A 27,256-nucleotide genomic window follows, 5' to 3' on the forward strand; every position below is an offset into this window, starting at 1 on the left:
GAGCCGCGCTCGGCGCGTGATGCGCGGCGCCTTCGCTGCTCCGCGGCCGCGGCCGCTCCCCGCGGACTTGGCTCTGAAACGCTCATCAAAATAAAAGCCCCGGGTTTTGTGCGTTGGGGGATGATGCCGGTGCGGTTGCTTTAAGGCAGTTTGGAAAGTGTAAACACTTGATTACGTTTTCAGTACTGAAGAATGAAATCAATTGTATTAGGTGTTGGCTGGGGCTCTAACTCGCGTAAAGAAATGTCATTTCCGTGCCTACCTTTCACACAGGCGATTTGAGGTGTTCCTGGGTGCGCTTAGGATGCACATTTTCTGCAATTTCGCTTACTTAGAAATACAGTTGCATGTGTATCTCACGTGTCTTCGGTTTAATATACCCCCTCTCCCTCAAAAAGAGGAGGAAAAAGCTAGCTACTCCTTTCCCAGATGGCATTCCTGCCGTGGATTTTTTTTCTCCCGTTTTTAATTGCCAACTTGAAATGGGGCTGTGATTGTAGAATTGATTTGTTCTTCATCCTGAAAGTTATCTTCCCAGGGCAGTTGCTTGCTGGTAATGTAGCCTTATCAGCCTAAATCAACAAAGAGAAACCCACATTCAGCTTATCTTAACTGCCAGTGCAGTATAGCCGGTTCAGATTTGCTTGATGACATTCTCAGTGTAATTGTAAGCCAGGCGTGGTTGTGCTTGCTTGTCATCCCAGCACGCCGGGATGCTGAGGCAGGAGGATCACAAGTTCAGTTTTAGCCAGGGCAATTTAACGACTTACGGAGACCTTGTCTCAAAATAAAAAATTTTAAAAGGACCGGGGATATAGTTCAGTTTTAGTACCCTGGGTTCAATCCCCAGTAGGAAAAAAAAAAAAAAAAAAAAATTGACAAAGTTATATTTGTTTCAAATGATTCGCAACAATTTTGTGGTTGTATTGGTGAGGTGTGCTTTGTCATTTTAGTTTTTTATTCGTAGGCCTCAACTGGTTGCCCTTTCTCCTGTGTGACTTTAAAAAAAAAATTATAAGATCAGAATGGGTGACACAGTGCCCTAACCATAATTGTAGAGGCAGAGATAATCTTGAACTTTGAGAATTAGTTGTGTTTTTTGACAAGCACGCCTCATTTATATCAGCTTTATAGTAATTTTTACTGAAATAACTGCGTTGGCAGTTTTTCAGTTTCTAGAGGCAGTTTGAACTTGGTAACATTTATTTGGGAAAATTAGTTGGGACAGTGGGATTTAGAAAGGGAAGATGCTTGGAGGTTATTCTTAGGGAAAACTTGTGGGCAGGATGAAAAGCCCTGATCTGGAATTGAGGTAATAAAGGTTTTAGTTTTTACCGCCCCTTAGTACCTTCTACTTTAAGGCAAGGCACTTAGTGTCTCTGGACCTGCAGATTTTTCCTAGGCATGGTGGCATACGCCTATAATTCCAGTACTTGGGAGGCTGAGGCAGGCCAGCCTGGATTGCAAAGCAACTTCGGGGCCTGCCTGAACTATAAAGTGAGACTGTCTCAAAACAAACACTCCCCCCCAGACCATTTTTGACTCTGATTTTAAAAATAATAATCCAGCAGCAAACCCTAATAGTAATTTTCTTTCTTTATTTTAGTCTTTTTCTCTCTCTGTATGGTAACAATTTTTATCTTGCTTTTAACATTATAGCTTAAGTATCTTTCCTTGTTATTACATCTTCTGAATAAAACAGATTTGGAGACTGCATGTTTTCTTTTTTTCTTTTTTTTTTTGACAGTACCAGGCATCGAACTCAGGACCTTGCGCTTGCCAGGCAGGCGCTTGTGCCGCTGAGCTATATCCCCAGCCCCTGTTTTCTTAAATTTTTTTTTTTTTTTTGTCTGAGAGGAAGTCTTGTTATGTTGCCCAGACTGTGTGGCCAGATCTTCTTGCCTTGGCCTCCTGAGTAGTTGGGACGACAGGAGTGTGACACTGCCTGGCTCCCACTGTTGGTCTTCTAGAGTTTTTCCAAAATAATGCTCTTATAAATAGAGCTGACATGAATGCTCTTGATCATAAATGTTCTCAGTTTGGACTGTCTTATCTAGAGTAACAAAAGCACGGTACCTTTTAAAGCTCTTAATATAGAAGTTTTTAATTAATTATTTAATCTAATCACAAGTGACCTGCCAGCCAGTTTCTGTGTGAACGAGTTAGTGCTGGGGATTGAACTGAGAGCCACATGCTAACCAAGCGTTCTATCACAGAGTTACACCCTCACCCCCTTGTTTAGTTTTGATTTACAGTAGCTCAAGCACACCCTGCCTCAGTCTGCTGAGTGGCTGGGGCTGTGGGCTTGCAGCACACCCAGTTTGGGTTGGTGGTATTTTGACAGTTGCTCTTAGCTAGTGGCAGGTGTAATATGCTTGTGATCGCCTACAAATGTATGTACAGTGCTTGGTTTTCATTTCTCCTACTGGCACAGTAGCCAGGTGCAGCCTTTCTCTTCAGCCAACAAGTCAGTTTACCTAAAAACTTTTGTACCTGGTGGAAGCAAAGCGCCATCATCGTAATTTTTTCTCATGCTTGTAAGAAAATAGTAGCACCTAAAGTGGAGTACTTCTGAGAAATACTTGTCACCTCCACATGATAACAAGAAGAATAATGTTGGAGAAAATATGGATATTGATGACTTGAGTTAAAAAATGATTCATAAAAGTATAACTATTTTTTGTTTTGTACACAGGGTCTCGCTTTGTAGTTCAGGCTGGCCTTGAAATCATTATGTAGCCCGGGTTGGCCTGGAACTCATGGCAGTCTTCCTGCCTCAGCCTCCTGAGTGCTGAGATTACAGGCATGCACCACCACGCCTTAGCAAGAGTTGAATTCTTTTTTTTTTTTTTTTTTTGTGGGTACTGGGAATCAAACTCAGGACTTCGCGCTTGCTTGTGCCACTGAGCTATATCCCACTCAAGTTGAACTCTTGAGTGTGAAAAAGTTTTAGAAATGCATTACATTTATGCCATTTGTATTTCCTTTTTGTGTTTACATGAAAGCCACATGTAATAAAATTCTAAGGGTCTGTTTCTGTAAATGTAGTCAGAATATCAATAAATGAGAAAACGTTGTCATAACTTTACTGCCAGCATATTTTACTTGAAATAAAATATTTTGTGTGAAAGTGGTGTATTTTATAATAAATGCCATTTTGATTGAATAACGGTATTATATTGATTCTATTTTCGTTAGCTCCAAACTTTAAACAAATAGTAATTATACAGTGTTGAACCTGATATTCTTCGCCATAAGTAGGGAACGTGGGCTGCAGGTGTAGCACAGTGGTTGAACGCTTGCCTAGGAAGTATGAGGGCCTAGCTTCAGTCCCTCGCGCTGCAGACAAAACAAGATAAAAAACCAAGACAAAACAAAAACTTGTTCAGCCCTGCTTTGAGATAGAAGCTTTTTCATGTAATCATAAGTAAATGTATACTTCTTTGAGTTGAAATTGCCAATTTTTGGAGGAAAAAATAAAAGCAAGGGGGAGATTTTTCGTAAGAATGGTGGTAGTGGCGCTGGGGCTTTAGCTCAGTGGTGCAGCGTGAGGTCGAGTTTGACCCCTCGTGCCCCAAAGAGCAAAACAAAACAGCATGGCAGTAGTCAAACAAGATTCCCTGATGCGAGCTGGGCGTGGTAGGGGTGCCTGTGATCCCAGCACTCTTCGGACGCTGAGGCAGGAGGAGCACGAATTCAAGCCTAGCCAGGGCCACTTAGGGAGACTGTCTCTTAAAATACAAAGGGCTGGGGGTGTGCAGTGTGGAGACCCTCGGTTCAATCCCCAGCCGCCTCATCCCCAGGAAAGTAGATTAAAATTGAGAAATAGTAGCGTTCTATTATGTTAGAATTTTTACTTCTTGTAAGGGGAAAAAATTTTTTCCATCTGATCTGATTTATGTACCACTTAACATAAATTTATTGGTTTGTTTTATTCAGACAAGGTCTTTACTGGGTGTATTTGAAGAAGATGCTACAGCTATTTCCAACTACATGAACCAGTTGTACCAAGCGATGCATCGGATTTATGACGCACAGGTAAGAAAGCTAAGGGCTGACACAGCGCTGTTTACAAAGGAACCGTTAAGCCCTGTGTCTTGTGTACTGGTGCTAGCCCTGCCCTGGGTGAGAAGTATTTGTGAAAAGGATGGATGAATATTAAGTGTGTTGTATTATAGAGCTTACTTTTCCGTTACTAGTGTATGCTTTGTAGCACTGCAAAAGTGACAAGATTTTGTCTCCTCTGTCCCTTCCCCAAACAGTAAGGGCTTCCTTACTGCAACTCAGGGGTACTTCCCCTTTCTGAGCAGAGGATTTGAGGGCAGCCTGTCTCTAGTTAGTAAAAGGTAATAAAAAGTTAATACAGCTCTGGGGTATAAGGAGATGAGTTTAAGGAGGCTGTGGTGCGATTTTCTTATAGAATAGACATAACTCTTGAGTTTGTATAACTTAATTGTAAGTTTTAACAGTAGCCGGGGTTCTATGATGTACTTTCATTCCGATTAATCAAATGTAAATTTTGTTTCCTTATTCTTCTCTCTTTCTGGATTCACATTTTCATTATGTGCTTAGAGTTTGCAGTGATAAGCCGGGCATGATGGTGCACGCCTGTAATCCCAGCACCGAGGGAGTCTGAGGCGGGAGGATAGAATGTTTGTGTCCCTCCTGGACAACTTAGCAAAAACTTTCTTGAAATAAGAAATTTATAAAAGGTTTGGGAATATAGCACAGTGGTAGAGCGTCCCTGGTTTCTAAGACCACCACCACTACCAAAAGAAAAAAAAAAAAAAAAGATGAAAACGTTATGGCCGGGCGTGGTGGTGCACACCTGTAATCCCAGTACTAGGGAGGCTGAGGCAGGAGGACTGCCAATAGTTTGAGGCCAGCCTGGGCTACCTAGTGAGTTCAAGGCCAGTCTGCATTACAGAGGGAGGCATTGTCTCCAAAGAATAAAAAAAGTTGCTATGGTAGTTGTTTAGTTTTTTTACTTGTCTCAAATTTTTGACCACATATATTTAATTAATATATGAAAAAAGTATTATTTTTGCATTGTATTTTTTACTGTAAAAGAATTTTTAAAATGGAAAAGTCTTAAATATGACTGTGTTATGAGTAACTCAACCGCATTTTGGTTGTGTGTTGTTTTGTTTTGTTTTTTGAGACGGGGTCTTGCTATGTAGTTCAGGCTGGCCTTGAAATCACTATGTAGCCACAGGCTAGCTTCAAATTCATAGCAGTCTTCCTGCCTCAGCCTCTCGAGCGCTGGGATTACAGGCATGCACCATCATACCTGGCTTAATTGTCTGTTATTAAATGCTTATGATAGTCTGCTATAGGCATCTGAAGAGAATAATAGTCACCCATCTAGAATCTCCATAACAATTTTGTTAATGTTCTATACAGTTTACTTCTAGCTTTTAAAATATTTAATACTTAATTTTTAAATTTTTGGTACCGAGAATCGAATTCAGGACCTTGCGCTTGCCCGGCAGGCACTTGTGCTGCTGAGCTGTATCCCCGGCCCTAATGCTTACTTTTGATTAGCCAGACAACAGCAAAAAAGAACATACCTGGGATATTAGTGAGTTCTTTGACACTGTCTCTTGTGATTTGTTTTATTTTTATTTTTATTTTTATTTTTTCCACCCGGTACCAGGAATTGAACTCACGACCTTGTGCTTGCCAGGCAGGTGCTGTGCCACTGAGCTAAATCCCCAGCCCCTGATTTGTGTTTTCCTTTCAAATGCTTTAATGGTACTTGCCTTTCCAGTGATTTAATGAGGGTTTTTAAAAAATGCATTGTTTAATATCTGTGTAACAGTAAGTAAAAATGGCCTAGTTATCTTCAGTTAAAACTTGTTTTAGTAATATTGTGCTAATTTGAATGCCAATTTTTCCACAGAATGAATTAAGTGCAGCAACACACCTGACTTCGAAACTTTTAAAAGAATATGAAAAACAGGTATGTGCATCAAAGTTTTAGAAGGTGCTTTAAAAAAAAAAATAAATAAAAAACATATATGCATGCTTTAGCATATGCATTGACAGAGTATTTCTACAGTAGACTTTGTCACCAAGAATCCTTAAACTTCGGGTGGGTGTGGTGGCACACGCCTGTAATTCCCACAGTTCTGAGAGATTAAGGCAGGAAGATTGCAGATTTGGAAGTTTAAACCCAACCTGGGTTAGTGACCTGTCTCAGAATAAAAAATAAAAAAAGGGCTGGAGATGTAGCCCCGTGGAAGGCTCTGGGTTCGTTCCCTACTACTAGTACTGCTACTACTACTAAAATAGAATTCTTAAGTTTTCTTGAATTCTCAGAATATGCCATTGATATATTATACTGAGTAGTTTTAATGATTTCATGTTAGATTCAGAGATTATCTTATTTACTTTGTTGTTTTTTTTTTGTTTTGTTTTGTTTTGTTTTGTTTTGTTTTTATCCGGTACCAGGAACCGAACTCACGACCTTGCACTCGCCAGGCAGGCGCTTTTGCCTCTGAGCTAAATCCCCAGCCCCAACTTCCCCAGCCCCTACTTTGTTTTTATAAATGGAGAAACTGAGGCTTACTGAAGGTTACATGGTTAGTTATTAGGGGAACTGGAGCTAACACAAAATCTTGAAACTTTGGTGTTCTGTGCATTGTAATATAACATGTTAGTTGGTTCCTTAGCAAACATGTAAATTAATGTTCATTAATTATTGAAATGACTGTGCTTTATTAAATGACATTTTTGGAGCTTATTCAAAGTTTTAGTTTTCTGGTTACTAAAAAATGTAAATTATGATGTTGTTGTTCACGTGATTCCTATAGTATTGGACTTTTATCTCTGTTTCTTTTCAGCGTTTTCCATTGGGGGGTGATGATGAAGTTATGAGCTCTACTTTACAACAGTTTTCGAAAGTTATAGATGAGGTAAATGTTCTTTTTGTTGGATAGATGTTCTCATATTTGTTACTCAAGTTATTCAGCTTTAATTGGGAACTTCTATTCTGATTATAGGAGTAAAACTTGGTTACAAAGACTACTGAAGAAGGATCTTATTTCCACACGCTGGTTCTGTCTCCTAAAACAATACTTTATCTGTTAAAACAAATTGTTTTCCAGGAAGAAGCTTCAGGATGGGCTTTCTGTACTCCCGGCCCATGTATCACTCCTGTGTTACTTGATGAGGGCGGGGAAAGAGAGATGAAGCCATAGCCGTAGCCAAGCCCTTTGTGATTTTTCTTTCGCCGTGAAGCAACATTTACTGTTCAGTTATCATCCTTATAATTGTTGTTATTACTGTTGTTATTATTGTTACTGTTATTATTAATCTCATTATTTTTGTTAACAGACTACTTAGGAAAATATTTTATAAATGATTGTTCTTCAACTTTAAAACTCCCTAAGATTAAGAAGTGACCATTATTTAGAACATGCTGAAATGAACTGCCTTACTGACCATTTTTTAAATTTTTGTGAATACCAAATTAGGAATAGTCGGATACAGAGATGAATATCTGTAATCCTAGCACTGAGGAGGCTGAAGCAGGAGGATTGTCATGAGTTCAGGGCTAACCTAGGCCAATAAGTGCATTCAAGCCCAGTCTGGACTACATAGTGAGACTCTCTCAAAAAAATAAATTAAAACCAAAAAAAAAAAAAAAACCCAAAATTAGGAATACAAGGATGGATAATTAAATAGAATGAACATTTAAGACCTTGGAAAACACACACAGAAGAAAAGCCAAAGCAGATTTACATGTTTATACTGTCCAGTCCTTAATCCTTTTATCTCAAACAGCAAAATCAACCCTTAATATCTTAAACCATTTGTCATAACAAATAATTAAAAAAAAAACACCAAAAAACTGGAAGCTAGCAGTGAGAAATGTATGGGGAATCTTAATATTCTCAGTTGTGGCAGTGAACGGTCCTTTTTTTTTTTGGACATGAACCATTACTACTGCCTTTAACTGGATATATGTGCCTGCTAGGCAAGCCCTCTTAACACTGAACTATACCCCCAGGCCAACTTAAAAAAATCTTTCTAACTCATTATAACACATTATCCTAGGAGATTAATACAAAGAAATAATACTTACAAGAATTGGAATGAGAAAAAAAAAGGAATTGGGATGTTGGGCCAGGGATATAGCTCAGTGGCTCAGCACCTGCCTGGCAAACTCGAGGTTGTGAGTTTGATTCCCGATACCAAAAAAAAAGAATTGGGATGTTTTCCATTTTTAAAAAATTGTGATAAATACATACAAAACTTGCCACTCGTGAAACTTAAGTATGTTTATAACGTTGCGCACCCCTCACCGTTCTCTAGTTCTAGAACATTTTCATTGTCTCTAGGGAAACCGCCTGCCCTGGAAAAGTTACCGTCATCTTCCGGCTCTCCCTAGTTCCTAGCAACCACTAGTCCACCTTCTGTCTCTATAGATTTTCCAGTTTTGTATACTTAACATAAATAGACCCTTATATTTTGCGGACTTTTGTGTCTGTCTGCTTTTACTTAGCATGTGTTCAGGGTTTATCTGTGTTGTAATATGAGTCAGCACTTAATTTCATATTTATTTATTTTTTGCTGAATAAAAATTTCATTATATGGATATAGCACACTGTGTTTATCCATTTATTATGGACATTTGAGTTTCCACCTTTTGGCTAGTTAAAACAGTACTACAGCATTCATATGCAAGTTTGTTTTGTTGAACACTAAACAACAGTTCTTTGGGGTATATACCCAGAGTGGGATTGCTTGATCATTTGTGTTTGACTTTTTCTTTTTTTAAGACAAGGTCTTACTATATGGTTCAGGCTGGCCTTGAACTCACTGTGTAGCCCAGAGTGATCCTCCTGCCTTAGCCACCCGAATCCTGAGATTACAGGCATGCACCACCGTACCCAGTTATGTTTAACTGTTTGAGGAATCACCAAACTGGTTTTTTAAAACTTTATTTTAATCAACTAATTAATTAATTTAGTTTTTTTGAGACAGGATCTTGCTGTGCAGTTCAGGCTGGCCATTAGCTCACTTTGTAGCCAAGGCTGGTTTTGAACTTATAACTATCCTCTTGCCTCAGTCTCTGGAGTGCTGGGATTACAGGCATGCGCCACCACACCCGGCCTTTAATTTTATTTTAGAGGAAAAAAAATTTCAAAAAAGGATAATTGGAGAGTAGCAATGATTAATACATTGCGTGTTGTTACCTATAAATTAGTTACTCAGAGTATAAGATCACATTTTTTTATAATGCTCATACCATTTATATTCCCCTGAGCAAGGAGCAAGGTTCTCCCTTTACTATATCCTTGTTCCCGACAACTTTTTCTTTTTTTTCAGTACTGGGGATTGAACCCAGGGCCTTCATACTGAGGTACATCCCCAGACCTTTTATTATTTTTATTTTAAGACTTGGTCTCACCAAATCACTAAGTTGCTGTGGCTGGCCTTGAGCTTGCAAACTTGTGGTCCTCCTGCCTCAGCCTCATGGAGTGCTGGGGTTATAGGTACGTACCACTCTACCCAGCTCTTTATCCATTTTTTAATTGAGTTATTTGTATTGTAAGAGTTCTCTATTCTAGGTACAAACTTATTAGATAGGTCGTTGGCAAATATCTTACTCTGTTATGTGAATTATCTTCACTTTTTGGATAGTATCATTTGACACACATAAGTTTTTAATTTTGATGAAGTCCAAATTACATTTTCTTTTGTTCCTTGTACACTTGCTGTCATAGCTAAGAAGTCATTGCTAAATCCAGGATCTTCCTGTTTTAGTTTAAGAGTTTTAAATGGAAAATTTTGACTGTACAGTATTTTGTACTATATCAGAGTTTTTAGTGTTTTCTTGTATAAAGTATGTCAGCCTTTTAAAGTAGTTCTGTTTCGTTTACGTAAGACTGGTTAAATGTCTCTGTAGACATTTATTGTAAATGTTATCTGTTAGTTATTTGGCCTCTCTGGTCTTTTTTTCTTAACTAGCTCAGCTCGTGTCACGCGGTCCTTTCAACTCAGCTTGCCGACGCCATGATGTTCCCCATCACCCAGTTTAAAGAAAGAGATCTGAAAGGTACTGAAGTCAAGCTTGTGTTGTTTGTTTTATTTTATTTTTTAATTTTTTTTAAATTTTTTTTGGTTTTTCTCCGGTACCGGGAACTGAACTCACAACCTTGCGCTTGCCAGGCAGGCGCTTTTGCCGCTGAGCTAAATCCCCAGCCTCAAGCTTGTGTTGTTTGTCAGTTGTCAGCTGCGTGCTGTAAAATGTGATTACTCTGTACCTAACCGTCTCTGACCACAGCCTCGGCTGCGTTTACTTCAGTCGCTCTCCGGATGTTTATAGGCGCTCTGGATAGCTACTGACATAGATACTGACAAAGAGCGGTAAGAAATCCCTGCCCTTGGGAGACCCTAGAGGAGGTGGTAAACCCACAGTGTGTCTCTCGGAATCAGGGAGTGGGAAGGTGCTGTGGGGCGCGGAGGGGAGGTCAGAAAGGGTTCGTGAAGATGTGGGCCCTGGGGAGTGGGGAGGAACTTGCCAGAAGCGAGCCGTTTTCTGTTAGAGGGACTAAAACGCGCAGAGGTACAGGTTTCGGAGATGCTTAGCTTGTTTTGAGGGTAATGAGGAATTCACTGTGGCTGCCATGTTGGGTTTACGGTACTGGGGCGGGGCAGGAGGGAATTTAGAAGTAGATTACATCATGCTGAAGGCGAGCCTGAGTTTATGACCAGAGAAGCCAGTGGAGGTATGTAAGGAGTAAAGAGATACAGTCTTTCTGTTTTTTGGAGGAAGAAATAGAGTAGATTCGGTGTCTGGGAGACTGGACTGAGAAGCTGTGAGAGGGCAGCGATGTATGATCAGGGCCTCAGTTGGGCTCCGGCGCAGAGTGTGGAGATTCGTTTGGGCTGGGGCAGTGGGAGGAGTAGAGGAGCTGGCACATCTCACAACTTAGTGACTTAGTAGTTTGTGGATGTTTTGTCCATTTACTGTTGCTAGGTGAAAAAGCGAGCGTTTTGTAGAATTGGATCTTTTTTTCATAATTTATAAATTCATTTATATAGACTTATTTCTAAAATATGCAGATGGAATAGAAACAATGAGCTAATAATGTATCAGTCGTTTGTAAAATAATTAAACTATACATGGAATAAAGACAAATATATGGCCGAGACGGAGTAAGTAATTGTAATGATCCTTAACGATGGTTATTTCGGGCTGGGGCTGTAGCCCACCGGCACAGCGCCTGCCTGGCAATCACAAGGTCCTGAGTTCAATTTTCAGTACAAAAAAAAGGAATGGTTATTTCTAAGGTCACGAAACAGTCTTTTTCTCCATGATACAAGGGGACCAAGTGGCGTAATCTTAGCGATAAAATGAGCTTTTTTCTCATTCAGCATTTGAAATTGTGAGAATCATATGTCAGAAGATGAGTTAATAAGCACTAAGTCATAATATTGGCGTATTGTAACACAATAATGGGTTTTGAAATTTGTTTCGTGTCATATTACTCATTTGTATCAAGTAGATTTTTTTGGTGGGGTAGTTGTTGCCAAGGAGAGTAAATGTTTCACAGACTAGCTGACACATACAGTAATTTTACACCTTAAGTGTAAAAGTATAAAATACTAGAGTTTTAACGGTAGTTTTAGTGGCATTTATTGCTTTGTAAACAAACTTTAAGGTATTTCATAAATATGCTAACAGAAATTATTCTTGAACCTTTTCAGAAATTCTAACATTAAAGGAAGTGTTTCAGATTGCTAGTAATGGTAAGCCCTGAATACTTTTTTTTCTTAATACTTTATATACTTATTTTTTTTTGATGCATTTATCAGTTTATAGCATGGTCAGTTCTTTGTAATAATTGAAAAAAATGAACCTAATTCAAACCTCAAGTGAATATTATTTAAATCAGTGTTGCTTGAATACCCTGTTTGCAAGAAAAAATTTAAAAACTTATTGTATCAGTCTTCCAGTTTACTATTCATAATGTCTAAAAAGGTGATACAATACTTTACCTTCCATGCTGGGCCTGGTGGTGCATGCCATAATCCCAGCATTTAGGAGGCTGAGGCAGGGGGATTATTGTGAGTTTGAGGCCAGCCTGAGCTACATAGTGAGTTCAAGGCCAGCCTGGACTACATGAGACCCTGTGTCAAAAAACCAAAAAAACCCCAAAATAACTAAAAACTTTTACTTCCCTTGTTTTTCTGTATATTCCAATTTTTATTTAATGAGCATTTGCTATTTTTGGATTAAAAATACTTTAAAAACCTTTTAGTGGATTATCTTTTCTTTGGGATTTTTTATTTACGAGTTTGATAAGTAGACACAGTTTAAGGGACACTTGGCTGTGGGGAAATTTGAGTATGATGATCGTATGGTAGGGAATTCTTGTTCTAGTATGTTTGGAGAAAGATGCATGTGTGAGGAGCGTTTAGAGCATTCGTAGGCTTTGCGGAGTACTGCCGGATGGTTGTCAGCACTCATTTCTGCCTTCTAGATCATGATGCTGCGATTAACAGATACAGCCGATTGTCCAAAAAAAAAGAGAATGATAAGGTAGGGTACCTGCGTGCTCCCTCACAGTAATGACTGTTCCCTCACGTGGTTTTCCCTGCTTGAAAATAGAGCCAGCAGTTCATGTGTATGCTTTGTTGTATTGTATTTAGTTTATTTTTTATATTTTTTTAAAGAAAAACATTTTTTAAATTTTTAAGTTTTTTTGCATTTACTTTATTCTTGGTTTAAAACCTTTCTAATAGTTGTTGGTGTCTTTAAACAAAATACTTTTCTTCTGGTGAATTTGTTATAATGGAACATAACTATTCTAGAAGTAGAATTGATGCCCGGTATCCCTGCCTCTTACTTACTGATGCCCAGTATCACACTGCCTCTTTCTGCTGTGTATTTTGATAGCAGTGGGTACGCTGTTTTTGTTTGACCATATGTGTACTACTCAGAAATGTCTCATAAAATATGATAGTCAGTAAGTTGAGGGCCAGGGATGTAGCTCAGCGGCACAGCGCCTGCCTCGCAAGTGCCAGGTCCTGAGTTTGATTCCTGGTACCAAAAAAAGGTTGGGTTGCTACATACATAATTCAGAAAAACTGTTATGAGGCCCTCTTCATTTAAAGGGTTATTTGTCTTTTGATACTTCAAGGGGTGAAGTCCAGACATATTTTACTGTACTTGAGAAATGCAGTCAAGTAACGATTAAAGAACAGAATATTAACAGGTTTATCTGGGTGTTCCTTAGATTAGCTTTCTCTCCAGGGCCTAATCCAGGCTTGCTGTGTAGGCCTTCTAGGTGCTTGGGAGTGAGGTGATCGCTATGCCTGGGTCTTGCCGTGTGTGACCTTGGCTGCCGCTGCTGGTACAAACATCGTGAGTGCCCGCGGGAATTCACGCAGGGTGGTATTTGCTGCACCTCAGCCGCTGTGACCATGAATGGGAGCGTCCCCAGGCCTGCTTGCCCTTTCTAGTTTTAGTTCACAAACGGCTTGATGGTGCAGATACTGATAAAATGTGTACATTTATAGATCTCTGTTAGTCTCTTTGCCTTAGAGAAGTAGTTAAAGGCCCTACGTATAAGATTTGGCATATTTTACATTGCATCTGGCTGTTGCAAGTCTTTAAAAAACATTCTTTCACCATTTTTTTAATGTAAAAAATTTCTCAGGAGGCTGAGGCAGGAGGATCCTTGCGAGTTCGAGACCAGCCTGGGCTACAAAGTGAGCTCAAGGCCAGCCTGAAGTGCATAGCAGGACCCTATCTCAAAAACATAAAAAAAAAATAAAAAGTTTATTGAGCACCTGCTTTCAGTATGAGTAGGAACAGTATGAGTAGGCTCCACTCCTGCCCTCATGGAGTGGCTCCTCCACATTTATTGAAGGCTTTTGTATAAATGCATAGGACTGGACTAAGTGCCAGAGTACAAGGATAAAGAGACGGCATGGATTAATGAGAGTTAATCGCAAAAACAGAGGTTTTACTAAAATGCTAAGAGCACAGGAGGGCTCTCATTGATGAACTGGGAAATACTGTACTTTAGAAGGTGACATTTGCACTGAAGGTGAGTGGCTGTCACTGATGTGGAGAGAGGAGCTTTTTTTTTTTCCCTTAAAAATCCTTTGCAGAGGCACCTGGTGGAGCTGGGAGAAGGTCAAGGTTGGGAGCACTTGCCCTGGAGTCAGACTGGGAACAAGTCTCAGCTCTGCCGCTCACTTCCCTGATGTCATGTAGTTCTGCCTAATCTCAAACCTTTATTTTCCTATCAAAAAAGAACAAAACCCACTATATTTGAAGAGGAAGTTAGGTAATGCATGCAGAGTATCTGTCTTACCGGAACTTTCACTAAATTCGAGTTATAATTATTTTGGTGGTGATTGGAAAGAATCATTCTCGTGTGTCTGGAACTTGGGAGGTCTTTGGGGACGTGTAGCAGAAATGACAGCAGAGAAGTGGTTTGAGGCCAGCTCACTGTGCTTGCGGCCTGAGATGTGCATTAGAAGAATTGAACAGCCACAGGGACTCTAGCTGGGTAAACGCCCTGGCGCCCTGCGTGGTAGGACAGAAGCACCAATGCAAACGAGAAGAGGCCGAGACACAGTCCAGGGAAGAGGTTTTGGAGCAGTTCGCAGGGTACCGTAAGGGTCTCAAATAATGTCACTGAGGGAGGAGAGGAAGGGGTACTTTTTACACTGCTGGGGATCGACCCTGCGGTGCACTGCCACGGAGCTACTTTCCCAGTCCATTCTAGTGTTTATTTTTATGTTTTTAAGTTTTGTGTTTCTTAAGACAGGGTCTTACTTTGTAGCCCAGGCTGGCCTCGAACTCTCAGCAGTCCTCTTGCCTTAGCCTTCTGAGTACTAGGATTACAGGTGTGTGCCACCATGCCTGGCTTTATTTTTATTCATTTACTTATTTTTTTGATTAGATTTTATTGGTACATTTTAGATACACATAACGATCACATTCATCATAGAGAATTTGCACCTCTACATGATAGAGCTTGTCCCCCCACTGCTTTCACACTGTCCTCCCCTTATTTTTTACTTTGCAGTAGGGTCTTACTAAATTGTCCAGGCTGGCCCTGAACTTTCGGTCCTCCTTCTTCAGCCTCCCCAGTAGCTGGGACTAAAAGGTGGCCATTAGTCCTGGCTGCGAGATATTTCATAAGCCAAGGCTTTTGGGGAATGGAAAGTAAGTATTAGATTATTTGGATAATTGATAGGTCCTGGAGTAATTGAGAGCTAAGAAATAAAATAGAAGAGCAGGTTTTTTGCCTTCTGTTTTGTAAATTTCCATAAACACACATGTATTACACACGCATTACATCCAGCTAGAGATACGCTTCCTCTGGTCCTGGGCAGAGTGAGAGCAGGAGGTAAAAATGTGTGATCCCTAAGTCAGTGATGCATTGGGATGTTCTTTTTTCCTGTGTGTGTGTGTGTGTGTGTGTGTGTGTGTGTGTGTGTGGTGCTGGGGATTGAACCCAGGGCCTTGCGCATGTTAGAGAAGTGCTCTACCACCGAGCCACCTCCCCAGCCTATTGGGATGTTCTTGATCAGGTACGCTAAGAGAGAAAGAAGGGAGAAGACTGTCATGCCTATTATACAAGAAGTGTTCAGTAAACACCTGTTGTCTGAGTAAGAGAACTTGGAGCACATATTATAGGAGGAGTGAGGAAGACAAGCCTGTGGGACAGAGGGAGAGCAGTAGGTAGAGAACCAGGAGGGAGAGTCCATGCCGTGAACTGACTGCAGCCAGACACCGATGGCGAAGTCACTAGCAGTTGTCTGCCTTTCTTCCGTGCGGCCGACTTTCTCTGCCATACCTACTTTAGATATTTACGTCTCTAATGATAACGTGGATCTGCACCTTATTAACGATGTGTTTGGTAGTTAAACAGAAAAACAGCTTAGCTAATATGTTGAAGGATTTCTAATAGATCAGAAAACAAAAGTTATGTTTGATTGGTAGCGATAACAGTGTTTTTTTGGTAGGTTTTTCCCTGTAGATAACTACTGAAGGTAACCCCAAATTAGGTGCATAATGCTGTTTTAAATCTTTTCATTCAAAGATAAAGTACGAAGTGACAGAAGATGTGTACACTTCCAGGAAAAAACAGCACCAGACCATGATGCATTATTTCTGTGCATTAAATACTCTTCAGTACAAGAAGAAGATAGCACTGTTAGAACCTCTCCTTGGGTACATGCAAGCTCAGGTACATGCCATACTATATTTTGGATTATAATCATCCCAGAAGATTCCTGTCAAGCCTGATATTTACATTAAATGTGAAGATACTACCAACAATTGCCAGTATCCTCATTTGTGTCTGGGTTCTAAAAATTACTTTAAATAATAATTTTAAAATGTCATTGATGCACTATTTTAAGGAAGTTTCCCTTGCAGATAACGATCTCAAGTGGTGTAGAGTACATGAGATCAATGCCCTTGCTTTTTGGCCTTGTCCATCCCAGTTGGGAACAGGAACAGAAAATCAAGTGAATCACAGAGAGTTCTGCTGTAGCCAGAGCCTCTACTCACTCTTGTTGCATAATCTGCAAGAGAATGAGCAAGTTTGAGTTTGTCCCATGTTCCTGAGTTAAAAATGGGAGATAAACTCTAAGGTACCCAAAGGGGTATGCAACAGGAAGGAAGCTAGTAAACTGAGCTTTGAGAAATCTGAGATACGATGCTAGTTCTTTAAAAATCAAGAATTTAAAGGCACTTGAGGGGTCAGGGATTTAGCTCAGTGGTGCAGAGTTCGATTCGCAGTACCCTAACCGCCTCCCCCCAGTAAAGAAACTTGAATATTCCCCTTCAGATAAAAGGGTACATTATTCCTCAGATATAAAGCTTATCACTGTCATAAACATGAAATAGTTTATCCATATGGTTTATTTGAAATGCTCTAAAATTTACTTTCCAGTTTTAAAAAATTTACCATACATTTGCATTAGTTTTCTGTTAAAAAGTATAAAAGGATGTGCATTAGGATTGTGCCTTGTACCCAGTGTTAGAAAATGGAAGAGTCCTTTGTTGTTTTTTTACTTAACCATGTGCCTTAGAGATTGCTTATATGATTTATTTAAATATTTAAGTAATTTTTTGTACGTGTTTGTGCTTGTATCCATCCTTCTTTCATCTCAGATAAGTTTCTTTAAGATGGGTTCTGAAAATCTCAGTGAACAACTGGAAGAATTTTTAGCTAATATTGGAACAAGTGTGCAGAAGTAAGTATTTTTTCCTTAAGATTGAAAATGAAGTGTGGTGAATAAATTAACAGCTAAATGCAAAATTTAAAAGTATTTCCACTTAATTTCCCGAGGGAGTATTTCCCCTACTGTGTTTCTCACATGGTTTGAGGATGCCTCTCCCCACTGTCCTCTCCTTTCTTTTTCTTTCCTTTTCTTGCCGCCTTTTCTCTAGAATATAGACTCTTTTTTTTTTTTTTTTTTTGAGACACGGTCTCACTCTGTAGCCCAGGCTGGCCTTGAATTCACCACGATCCTCCTTCTTAGCCTCCTGAGTGCTAGGATTGCATGCATGTGCTACCACTCCCAATTTAGACTGTAAACTCATAATTTCATGACAATGTCAAATTTAATGAAGGTTTTCAGGGCTAGCTTTTATATTTGAATAGAATAGACACGTCGTAGTAATTATTCATAAGTGAAATTAGCTTCATACTGTAGTGTGGGGCGTGCCTGGGGAGATTACTAGCTAAATCTTGTTTTTTATTCTGTCAAAGCTTAGGTGGAGAAGCTAGCGTTCTCAGTGAGTTTGGAAGTTTGAGCAGTGATACGGGCAGTCATAGGTGTGGAGAGAGAGGACAGTGATTTTTTCCCTTTGGGCAGTGCTGGAGATTAAACCCAGGGCCTTGAGCATGCTAGGCAGGTGCCGTACCACTGTGCTCTGTTCCTGGCCCTGAGAATGATTGTGTTTTGTTTCTTGAGATAGGGCCTCAGCCTTCCAAGTGCTGGGATTACAGGCGTGTGCCACCACACCTGGTGATGATTATGTTTTAAAGGCACAGGACATAGCAGTTTGAAAAGCCTTCCAGAGTGAGGCATTCAGCATGGCTTCAGTAGTTTTTAAATGTATTATTTTCAAAGTGTCTAAATATACTTGAATTGCTTCAACTACCTGTGCCACTGCTTTTAAGAAAATATGTACAAAACAAATACATAGGAGAAAAACCCAAATATATAGGTAAACCTGATTATCAAGATGTCCTTTGTTCCTTTGACTGATAGTAAGTAATCTGTTCCATGTGTTAGCGTTCGCAGGGAAATGGACGGTGACGTGGAGACCATGCAGCAGACAATAGAGGATTTGGAAGTAGCCAGTGACCCTCTGTATGTGCCTGACCCAGACCCCACCAGATTTCCTGTTAATCGAAATTTAACCCGAAAGGCTGGATACCTAAATGCTAGGAAGTAAGGAAATGGTTGCTATTTTCATATATTCTATATCTTGTAACATGAAATGAATATAATACATAGTTGATACTGTGTGCCAAGTGTTTTGATTTTACTGAAGGTAAGGTTTTTAGTGGGACTAGTATGTATGTGAACTTGTTGACAGATGCAGTCAGTACATGAATACTTTTCAAAGGAAAATTCTACCTAGGTATTTGTTGCATAATTTAGAGTTACAAAAGAAATGAAACTAATTTGAGCTTAAATCTGTCACAGTGTGAATACTATTAGATGTCATTTACGTGCTTTAAAATCTACATAATTATAACATCAGGTCAGATTTTAGTGTTCATCTGAAGAGAAGCTCAGGGGTAAAGTAAGAAGTAAAATTTGTCATTTTGAATTTATTTCCTTGGAATATTGGACTATAACTTAAATTTTATGGATCGTCATTCTAAAACAGCTGCGATTTGATAATTTCCAGCCTTGCTTTGGAAACTGCACACATTCAAACATAAATTCATTTAGAGACTAAAACAACTGTATTTATGTTTTGTTGACACTTGGATGCCTTTTTTGCAAGTTGATTCTTTGCAACCTGTTATCTTGCGGTTGGCTGATGAGACCATCTCAGGTGTGTTGCTATTAAAATGTGAATGTACTTTCTTCATTTAGTAAAACAGGCTTGGTGTCGTCTACTTGGGACAGACAGTTTTACTTCACGCAGGGTGGAAACTTAATGAGCCAGGCCCGTGGAGATGTAGCCGGAGGCCTGGCCATGGACATAGACAATTGTTCGGTGATGGCGGTGGACTGCGAAGACAGGCGATACTGTTTTCAGATCACCTCTTTCGATGGAAAAAAGTTAGTATTTTTTCTACAATTAGTGAAATCTCTAATATTTTAAACTGCTGAAATGCAGGATAATTCCTTTTGTTCAGAAATGTTACAGACATTTTAGATTCACTGTGTATTAAGATAATTTGGTTTTTAATCTTACAGAAATGAGTGAATTGTGATTTGGTGTTCAGAGCTTGGTCACTGGAAATCTTGCATAGTACAGGGACAGTAGCACAAGTTAATAGATATTGTCAACTGTACGGTTATAAAGTTCCATCTCTGAATTCCTTACTTACTTGGTAAGACAAGTTCCTTTCTCCCTCCAATCTTTGTTTTGCTCCCTGTAAAATGTAGGTAGGGGTTGTAATTCCTACTTTTAAATTATAGGGAAGAATAGAAATCAACCTATGCTTAGCATATAGAAGGGGTATTAAATAGTGTCTGTCAAATATTAAATACTTTGGTCAGATTATTTTGTCCATTAATGTTTATGATGCCCCTTAAAAATTCTATTACTTTTCCATTAAATGAAATCCATAAAGTAGGACTTAGAACAATTTTTGAAAAGCACAGAGAAATAGATAAAGGAGTTTGGGTAACTGCATGTGGCACATACCTATAATCCATCCCTGAGGAGGCTAAGGTAGGAAGATTAAAAGTTCTAGCCCAGCCTGGGTGGCTTAGCAAGATACTGTCACACAATACAAAATTTAAAAAGGGCTGGGGCCGTAGCTCAGTGTGACAGTCCTGGGTTTGTACCCCTGTACCACCACCACCCAAAAACACAAAAAACCCCCAAACAAAATCTTATTAACCAGAAAACAACAGGTAACTTTTGTTTATTGCCTTACAGTTTTTATTTTGAGCACTTTTTTTTAAAGGGTGTTGGGGAATGAACTGTGGGTCTTTGCACTGAGCTACAGCCCTGGCCCTTTATTTTTGAGACAGGATCTCGCAAAGTTGCTCAGGCTGAAAGGGAACTTGGGATCCTCTTGCCACAGCCTCCCAGAGAGGTGAGACTGTAAGTGTGTGCCACCACCCCCAGTTCTGAGCACATTTTAAAAATTGAAATTATATATATAAAATTTGAATCTGCAGCCACATTAAAAACATTTCATAATAGCTGGATTATAATATTTTTAAAGACATTTGTTATAATTTAAACATCTTCCTGATGATGGATATTTAGGTTAACTTCGATCCCCTCACATAATTAAAATGTTAATTTGGACCTCTGAACTTAATGTTTAAGAGCAGTCTGGATTCCCAGAAAGTCAATTTCCCCCTGTATTTATGCAAATTAAGATATTTTGAGGTGGTTCCCATAGCACCTGCCAGTAATCTGAGCTATTCAGAAAACTTGAGGACAGGAGGATGGTGTGTTCCAGGTTAGCCTGAGACTCTGTCTCCAGAAAAACCAACTATGAAAATAAATAAATTCAACATTTACCCCATAAAAATAGGTAGCATATCCAACTAACTTATTGAAATGGTTGTTTAATTTCATATTCCTCCTATAAATATGTGATGAATGCGGTACTATGTGTTAACTACAGTGGACGTTAGGAGTGCCTTGTTCACTTACCGAAATTACCAGATTGTAACTGTGCTAATTATTAGTGCTTATATATTTGTATTTTTAGTTTTTGCTAATGCTTAACATCCTGATTTGATTCAAAATTAGTAAAGCAATTTTCTTTGTAACTTAAAATACTAACATCTAGCTAGGCGTGGTGGCACATGCCTGTAATCCCAGCACTTGGGAGGCTGAGGCGAGAGGATCGCGATGAGTTCAAAACCAGTGTGGGCACATAAATGAGTTCAAGGCCAGCCTGTACTACATAGTAAGACCCTGCCTCAGAAAGAAACATCCCCCTCCAAATATTAACATGTATAGAAAAGTCGAACACTGCAATGTTAGTGATTCCATATGTTGAAATTTTGATTTAGCAATATTAAAGGAGAAACTAGCAATAATGTATTTTCTAGTAAGGTCTTTGATACAGGCACCAGTAACTTCAAATGCATTGTCTCAGTCACAGTGTACTTTCACGTTCTGCCTTCTAAGGACCTGTGCCTATTTCTGTTATCGCTGATCTTGGCCTAGATAGTGAAAGTCAGAGTTGAAGTTTCAGTCCCAGGGCCTCTGGCGGTCTTTTCTTAAAATGCTGATTATGTGTTTTTGTTTATTTTGAATTGTGATTGAAACTTTTTTTTTTTAGATCTTCAATTTTGCAAGCGGAGAGTAAAAAAGACCATGAAGAGGTAAATTTTTATTTAGTTAATTTCTTCAGCTATATTTATAAATACTTTTCTGGGCCAGGGATATAGCTCAGCGGCACAGCGCCTGCCTGGTGAGCACAAGGTCCTGACTTTGGTTCCTGGTACCCAAAAAAACCCCCAAACTTTCCTGAAAGTAAAACATTAATATGGTCATTATTGAAATTTTGGAAAATCCTAATGAGTTAAAAATGTCTTTTCGTCTTTTTGTTTTCAATTAACATTTTTAAGTTTCTCACAAAATGTTATAGTTGGAGGGACCTTAAAGGTAAACTCTCTGCTCTCTTAAAAGCAAAATTCAGCAGTGACTGTTGCACTCTGTCAGGTTATTAGTGTCCTGAGGTAACAGTTTAATGTAGTCCTTTCCCTGCCAACCCTTTGAGACACTATTTGCTGAAGCAAGAATGCGGTGGCAGCAGGTGTGGCACGGCAGGGAGCAATTAAAGCGTAAAACCCTGGGGAAATCAAAGACAGAAAAACAAAAATTGGGGAGTCTGTGTTCTTCCTCACAGGTATTTCCATTTTTACTCTTCGTGTACCAGATGGAGAAGGTGAGGCGCTCCAGGGACTTACATTGCGGAAACTTCATTTTGAAAAATATTCTTCCATGAAAATGTGCCATAGCTTGAGTTTTAGCCTTTTTGTCTAGTATCATAATGGTGCTAGCATAGAAAGGTTAGAAGTATGTAGAGAGCTACCTTTATTTGCTTCCTGTGGAAGAGACTTCCTGTTAAAACTTGCTTTTGGTTTCTGAGGAACACAGACAAATAGTACTGCTCTCTGTACGGTTTACCAAACAAAATACTAGATTAGTGGCGAGGCCTATCAGGCATGGAATGCTTGAGTGTGAAGCAGAAGATGTGGGAGAGAGAATGTTTTCTATGTTGAAAGAAGAGAGGTATGTAAAATGTATTCTCCAGGAAGATATTTAGGTATTTCTCTCTTTCTCTCTTTTTTTGTGTTGTTACTAACTGTGGTATTTGAGTTCAGACTGTCTTGTTCAGTGGGAATTAAGGCAGAAAGTAGTATGAAAAGGTAAATACGAACTGTTACATTGTACTTTAGCGTGATTGCTATATTTTTATTGTATGGAATAAAATTGGGACTTTAAAAATAATTAATCTGCTGAATGCACTCTTACATACTTATAGCAAGATTTTTTTCTTGGTTTTGTTTTGTATTTGGTGCCGGGATTAAAGCAGAGCCTTGGGCATGCTAAACATGTGCCCTTCAGCTGAGCTATACCCTCAGGCCCAAGGCATTTTCCTGTAAAGATCGTATGTTACTTCTAAGGAAACTTGTATCTCAGTTGACTGTTGGATGTTTTCCCTTAGAAGAGAAACTTTTTATTTAATTCAGGGCTTCATGCTTGCTAGTCAAGTGCACTACTGCTGAGCTGTATCCCCAGCAAAATGTTGTTGAAAAATATTTCTGATCACATGTTTGTTCCTTCTCTTGCAGTGGATTTGTACAATTAACAACATATCCAAGCAAATATACTTAAGTGAAAATCCAGAGGTAATATTTTTATTTTGCATTACCCAGATGTAGCAAAACTGGATAGTTGCGTGGCTATGTAGCTTTTAGTAGAGCCATCATTTCTCAAGTTTTATAATCTTTTGATTTTAGCAGGTAGCTTTTAATTTATCATGCATGTTCTGAGTGATCTTCTTAGAACAATATGTTATTTACTGGGTATTGGCTACTTAGCTCTGAATTGCGTACCATGGAGTAGGGACATGTAGGAAAATAAGCCGTGGCCTCTGCCCCACAGGAGTTTATCTTCATGGTGAAACGGAACTAAAACTTTGGCTGGACACTGGGGGCACCTGGGAGACTGGGAGACTGAGGCAAGAGGATTACAAGTGTAGGTGTAGCCTGCTTACTTGAGAACCTGTCTCAGAATAAAAAAAGGCTGAGGATGTAGCTCAGTGTGAAGGCCCTGGGCTCAGTAAAAACAGGTGTGCTCAAAACCATCTGGTGATGACAGGAGGATTCTCTTTGAAAAATGTTACCATCAGTGTGGATGTAAGCTTTAGAGAAAATTCTCTAGAGATACTGGAAATCTGACTCAGAATTTGTTTTGAGAAAAAGAAAGGACATAGCAGATAGAACAAAAACACAAATGCAGAGGTTTTGTTTTGAGGTCACTATATATTTCAGACTGGCCTTAAACGCATGTGTTTCAGGCTCCACTTAACTCACAGTGATCTCCTGCATCAGCCTCCCAAGTGCTGGGATTATAGGCCTGTGCCACTATGCCCGGTTTAGAGATTTATTTTGAAACTAGTAGTATAATTACAGGTTGTTAATGAAGACTAATAGAAAACTGAAATGTGCATACATATGACTTGAGGGTCTTGTTAAAATACATATTAAAATACATGTTATAATAGAGCCTAAACTCCTAGCATTGCAGTTATTCTTTGGTTAGCAGGAATATCAAACCTGGTGAATCCTGCAGTGTAGATGTAGCCATCGGGACAGTCCAGGCATACCAGGCATATCTGAGGGGTACTGACTACTATGGAAGGGATCAGGTGGGTCCATACTGCAGAGTATGTAGTTGGGGAAAAACGTGGCCCTAGGATACGAGCTGTCTGAGCTTCTCTTCCTGTTGGGCCTGACTGTGCCGTGAACCCAGTGTCTTCCAGGACTGGCCGGGGGTGATGATGTCAGTTGAAGGCTTTCAGCTGGGAAGCTCCACTCTTCTAAATCTGAAGTTACTGTTGTAATGGGGGATTAGCTGGGAGGGTCTAGTCTAGTTGGTAACTGATGGATGTAAAAGATGACCGAGAGGCATAAGGTAAAGATGTTCTCCAGGTTTTACACTCAAGTGAAGAGGAGAGCGATTTGGAAAAGGAGTTTGGGTTTATCAAAATGACCGTGAAGTGCCACTCGGGATACATACATGCCCGGGACGAAGTTTGAATTTAAGATGCAAAATTTCATGACCTCTAAAATATTATTATTTATTTTTGTATGTATTGGGGGTTGAACTTAGGGCCTTTACACTGAGCTATGTCCCCAGCCCTTTTTAAATTTTTAGACAGGGTCTAAGTGGTTTAGGCTGGGCTTGAATTTGCAGTCCTTCTAGTCAGCCTCACAGAGTGCTGAAATTCTAGGCATGTGCCACCAGATTCATTTTATCTCCTCCAAAATATGAGTGAGTTGTTATTTTTATTTTTTATTTATTTATTTATTTTTTGTCTTTTTGAGACAGGGTCTCGCTATGCAGTTCAGGCTGGCCTTAGCTCACTTTGTAGCCCAGGCTGCCTTCGAACTTGCAAGAACGATCCTCCTGCCTCAGCTTCCCGAGTGCTGGGATTACGGCATGTGCTACCACACCCAGCTGTTATTTTTATAATAAACTTGAGTTTAATATTAGAAAATAAGTGCTAATGGTAAAAACACCTTTTGCTTTTAGTGACTCAATCTCCTTCCTGTATCTATTTTTCCTTTTGTAAGATCACCTGAGAGCAACAAAAACTAAAATTAAAATCCAAATGTTTTTTATTGCCTAGGAAATACCTAAGGGATACAACATTTGCATTTGAATAGTTCCCACCTATAGTTCTTTTCCTATCAATTATCAAAACTCTAGTTGTTGGTATTTTCAGGTCATCCAAAACTATTATAGCTATATTAATAAAAATGGAAATTTTAATCAGTTTGTGGGATTATATTAGTATTTTTTCTAACTGTAAGATAGTGATGTAGAACTGTTGTAATTTTTTTCTAACTTAAAGACCATTTTTTTAAATTGTAAAAAACATTACGAAGTTACCATCTTGGGGCTGGGGATGTAGCTCAGCGGCACAGCGCCTGCCTGGCAAGCGCAAGTTCGTGAGCTCGATTCCCGGTACCGGGAGAAAAAACAAAAACAAAAACAAAAAAATTTATCATCTTAACAACTTAGGTTGTATAGAATAGTGTTAAAATATCATTTCTATTTAGCTGTTATTGTAAATGAAACAGTAATTATAAAATTATTTCTTACGAAAAACTTTCTTTAAAGTTTTGCAGGTCCATGATAATTGTTTTTTTTTTTTTTTTTGGTTTTTCTCCGGTACCAGGAACCGAACTCACGACCTTGCGCTTGCCAGGCAGGCGCTTTGCCAATGAGCTAAATCCCCAGCCCCGGTCCATGATAATTTTATAAATTAATAGACATATAGATATTTCTGAGTGTAAATATATTCTCAAAAATTATGAAAATATACCAGCAGAGTTATAAAATAACTTATAATTTTGTAAAAATTTCTTCCTTCTAAATTTCTTTATTTAATGTATTGAATGTCATGGTGTCAGGCACTATGCTTGGTGCTAGCAAGACAAGCTTAATTCAAAATACCTGGTAGTAGCCAGGTGTAGTGGCATAGGCATGGTGGTGTACACCTGTAATTCCAGTACTTGGGAGGTTGAGGCAGGAGGATTCCTGTGAGTTCAGGCCAACCTGGACTACACAGTGAGTTCAAGACTGGCATGACCTACATAGTGAGTTCAAGACCAGACCTTGTCTCAAAAAAGAAAAACAAAATGCCTCGCAAAAACCAAAACCTAAAAAAATCCCTGAAAGTGCCTGGTCATGAGTTTATAGAAAACAGTATTTTCCTATTATATGTATTACTAGAAAATAGTCATTTTTCTAGATTATAGGATGTAAGAGGAAACTTAAGTTTATTTCTATTTCAGTTTTTGGGACAAAGTCTTGCTGAGTAGTCCAGGGTGGCTTTTTAACTCACTGTGTTGCACAGGGTGGCCTGGAACTCAAGGAGATTCTCCTGCCTCAGCCTCCTGAGTTCTGGGATTACAGGTGTGCACCACTGTGCCTGGCTGAAATTTAAATTTGTAATGTGAAATTTTGTACCTTAATAAGACAGCGGAAGGTAGAACTACTTTAGTAGCTTTAGTTGTATTTTAAACATAACTCAAAAGCATTCTGACAATTCAGAAGACTGTATTGAAGTTTCTGGTTTCTAATATTACTAATACTCATACTTTAAAAATAAAATCAAAATAGGAAACTGCTGCACGAGTCAATCAGTCAGCTTTGGAAGCTGTCACCCCTTCCCCATCTTTCCAGCAAAGACATGAGAGCCTGCGGCCAGCGGGGTGAGTTAACAAACAGCTATTTAAAAACTACATGGGCTATTAGAAATGTTAGTGAGCGCTTTGATTTTAGCAGTACTGCTTATATTAGTATGTACCATGCTAACAGGTACTTGAACGTCAGAGAAGTGTAGTTTCAAAATAGTAAGTTTACCAGTACAGGTGCCAACTAAATGATGATTTCAGTTTTCCCTAGTGTTTCCAGTTACATGTCTAGTTTGAGGTGATTTATGTTTTTCAGTTTAAGCGGAAAGATGTCTGTTGTTAAATAGCTGTGATTGGGGGTTGTGTTTTTATTAAAATTTGCTTTACTCTCATTGGTGTAAAATACTATTTTCTTTTTTTTATAGTTAAGTGATTTCCAAAAGAGAAAAACAAATGCCCTGCCTTCTGATTTTTCTTGTTTAGACAGTCTCGGCCACCGACAGCTCGAACTAGCAGTTCAGGGTCCTTAGGATCTGAGTCCACCAGTTTGGCTGCCCTGTCTTTAGATTCCCTTGTTGCTCCAGACACCCCGATACAGTTCGACATCATTTCCCCTGTGTGTGAAGATCAGCCTGGTCAGGCCAAAGCCTCTGGCCAGGGAGGCAGGTGG

General features: G+C 39.2%; 1 protein-coding gene across 1 annotated transcript in view; it reads left to right on the plus strand.

Annotated features, from left to right (window-relative positions):
• Window positions 1-3,939: 3,939 nt before the first annotated feature.
• The window catches only part of Appl1 (adaptor protein, phosphotyrosine interaction, PH domain and leucine zipper containing 1), a gene marked incomplete at its 5' end in the record, with an annotated part of 31,962 nt that continues 8,645 nt past the window's right edge, over window positions 3,940-27,256 (plus strand). Inside the window, 14 exon segments of the mRNA XM_005387408.2 lie at window positions 3,940-4,038; window positions 5,903-5,962; window positions 6,846-6,917; window positions 9,979-10,066; window positions 11,722-11,763; window positions 12,498-12,556; window positions 16,080-16,226; window positions 17,159-17,241; window positions 18,289-18,447; window positions 19,105-19,293; window positions 21,492-21,534; window positions 23,011-23,067; window positions 26,573-26,664; window positions 27,070-27,252. Of these exon segments, the coding sequence (XP_005387465.2) occupies window positions 3,940-4,038; window positions 5,903-5,962; window positions 6,846-6,917; window positions 9,979-10,066; window positions 11,722-11,763; window positions 12,498-12,556; window positions 16,080-16,226; window positions 17,159-17,241; window positions 18,289-18,447; window positions 19,105-19,293; window positions 21,492-21,534; window positions 23,011-23,067; window positions 26,573-26,664; window positions 27,070-27,252 (1,373 nt within the window).

Source organism: Chinchilla lanigera, unplaced genomic scaffold (genome assembly GCF_000276665.1).
Source record: "Chinchilla lanigera isolate Chin_1 unplaced genomic scaffold, ChiLan1.0 scaffold00029, whole genome shotgun sequence".
Taxonomy (NCBI): Eukaryota; Metazoa; Chordata; class Mammalia; order Rodentia; family Chinchillidae; genus Chinchilla; species Chinchilla lanigera.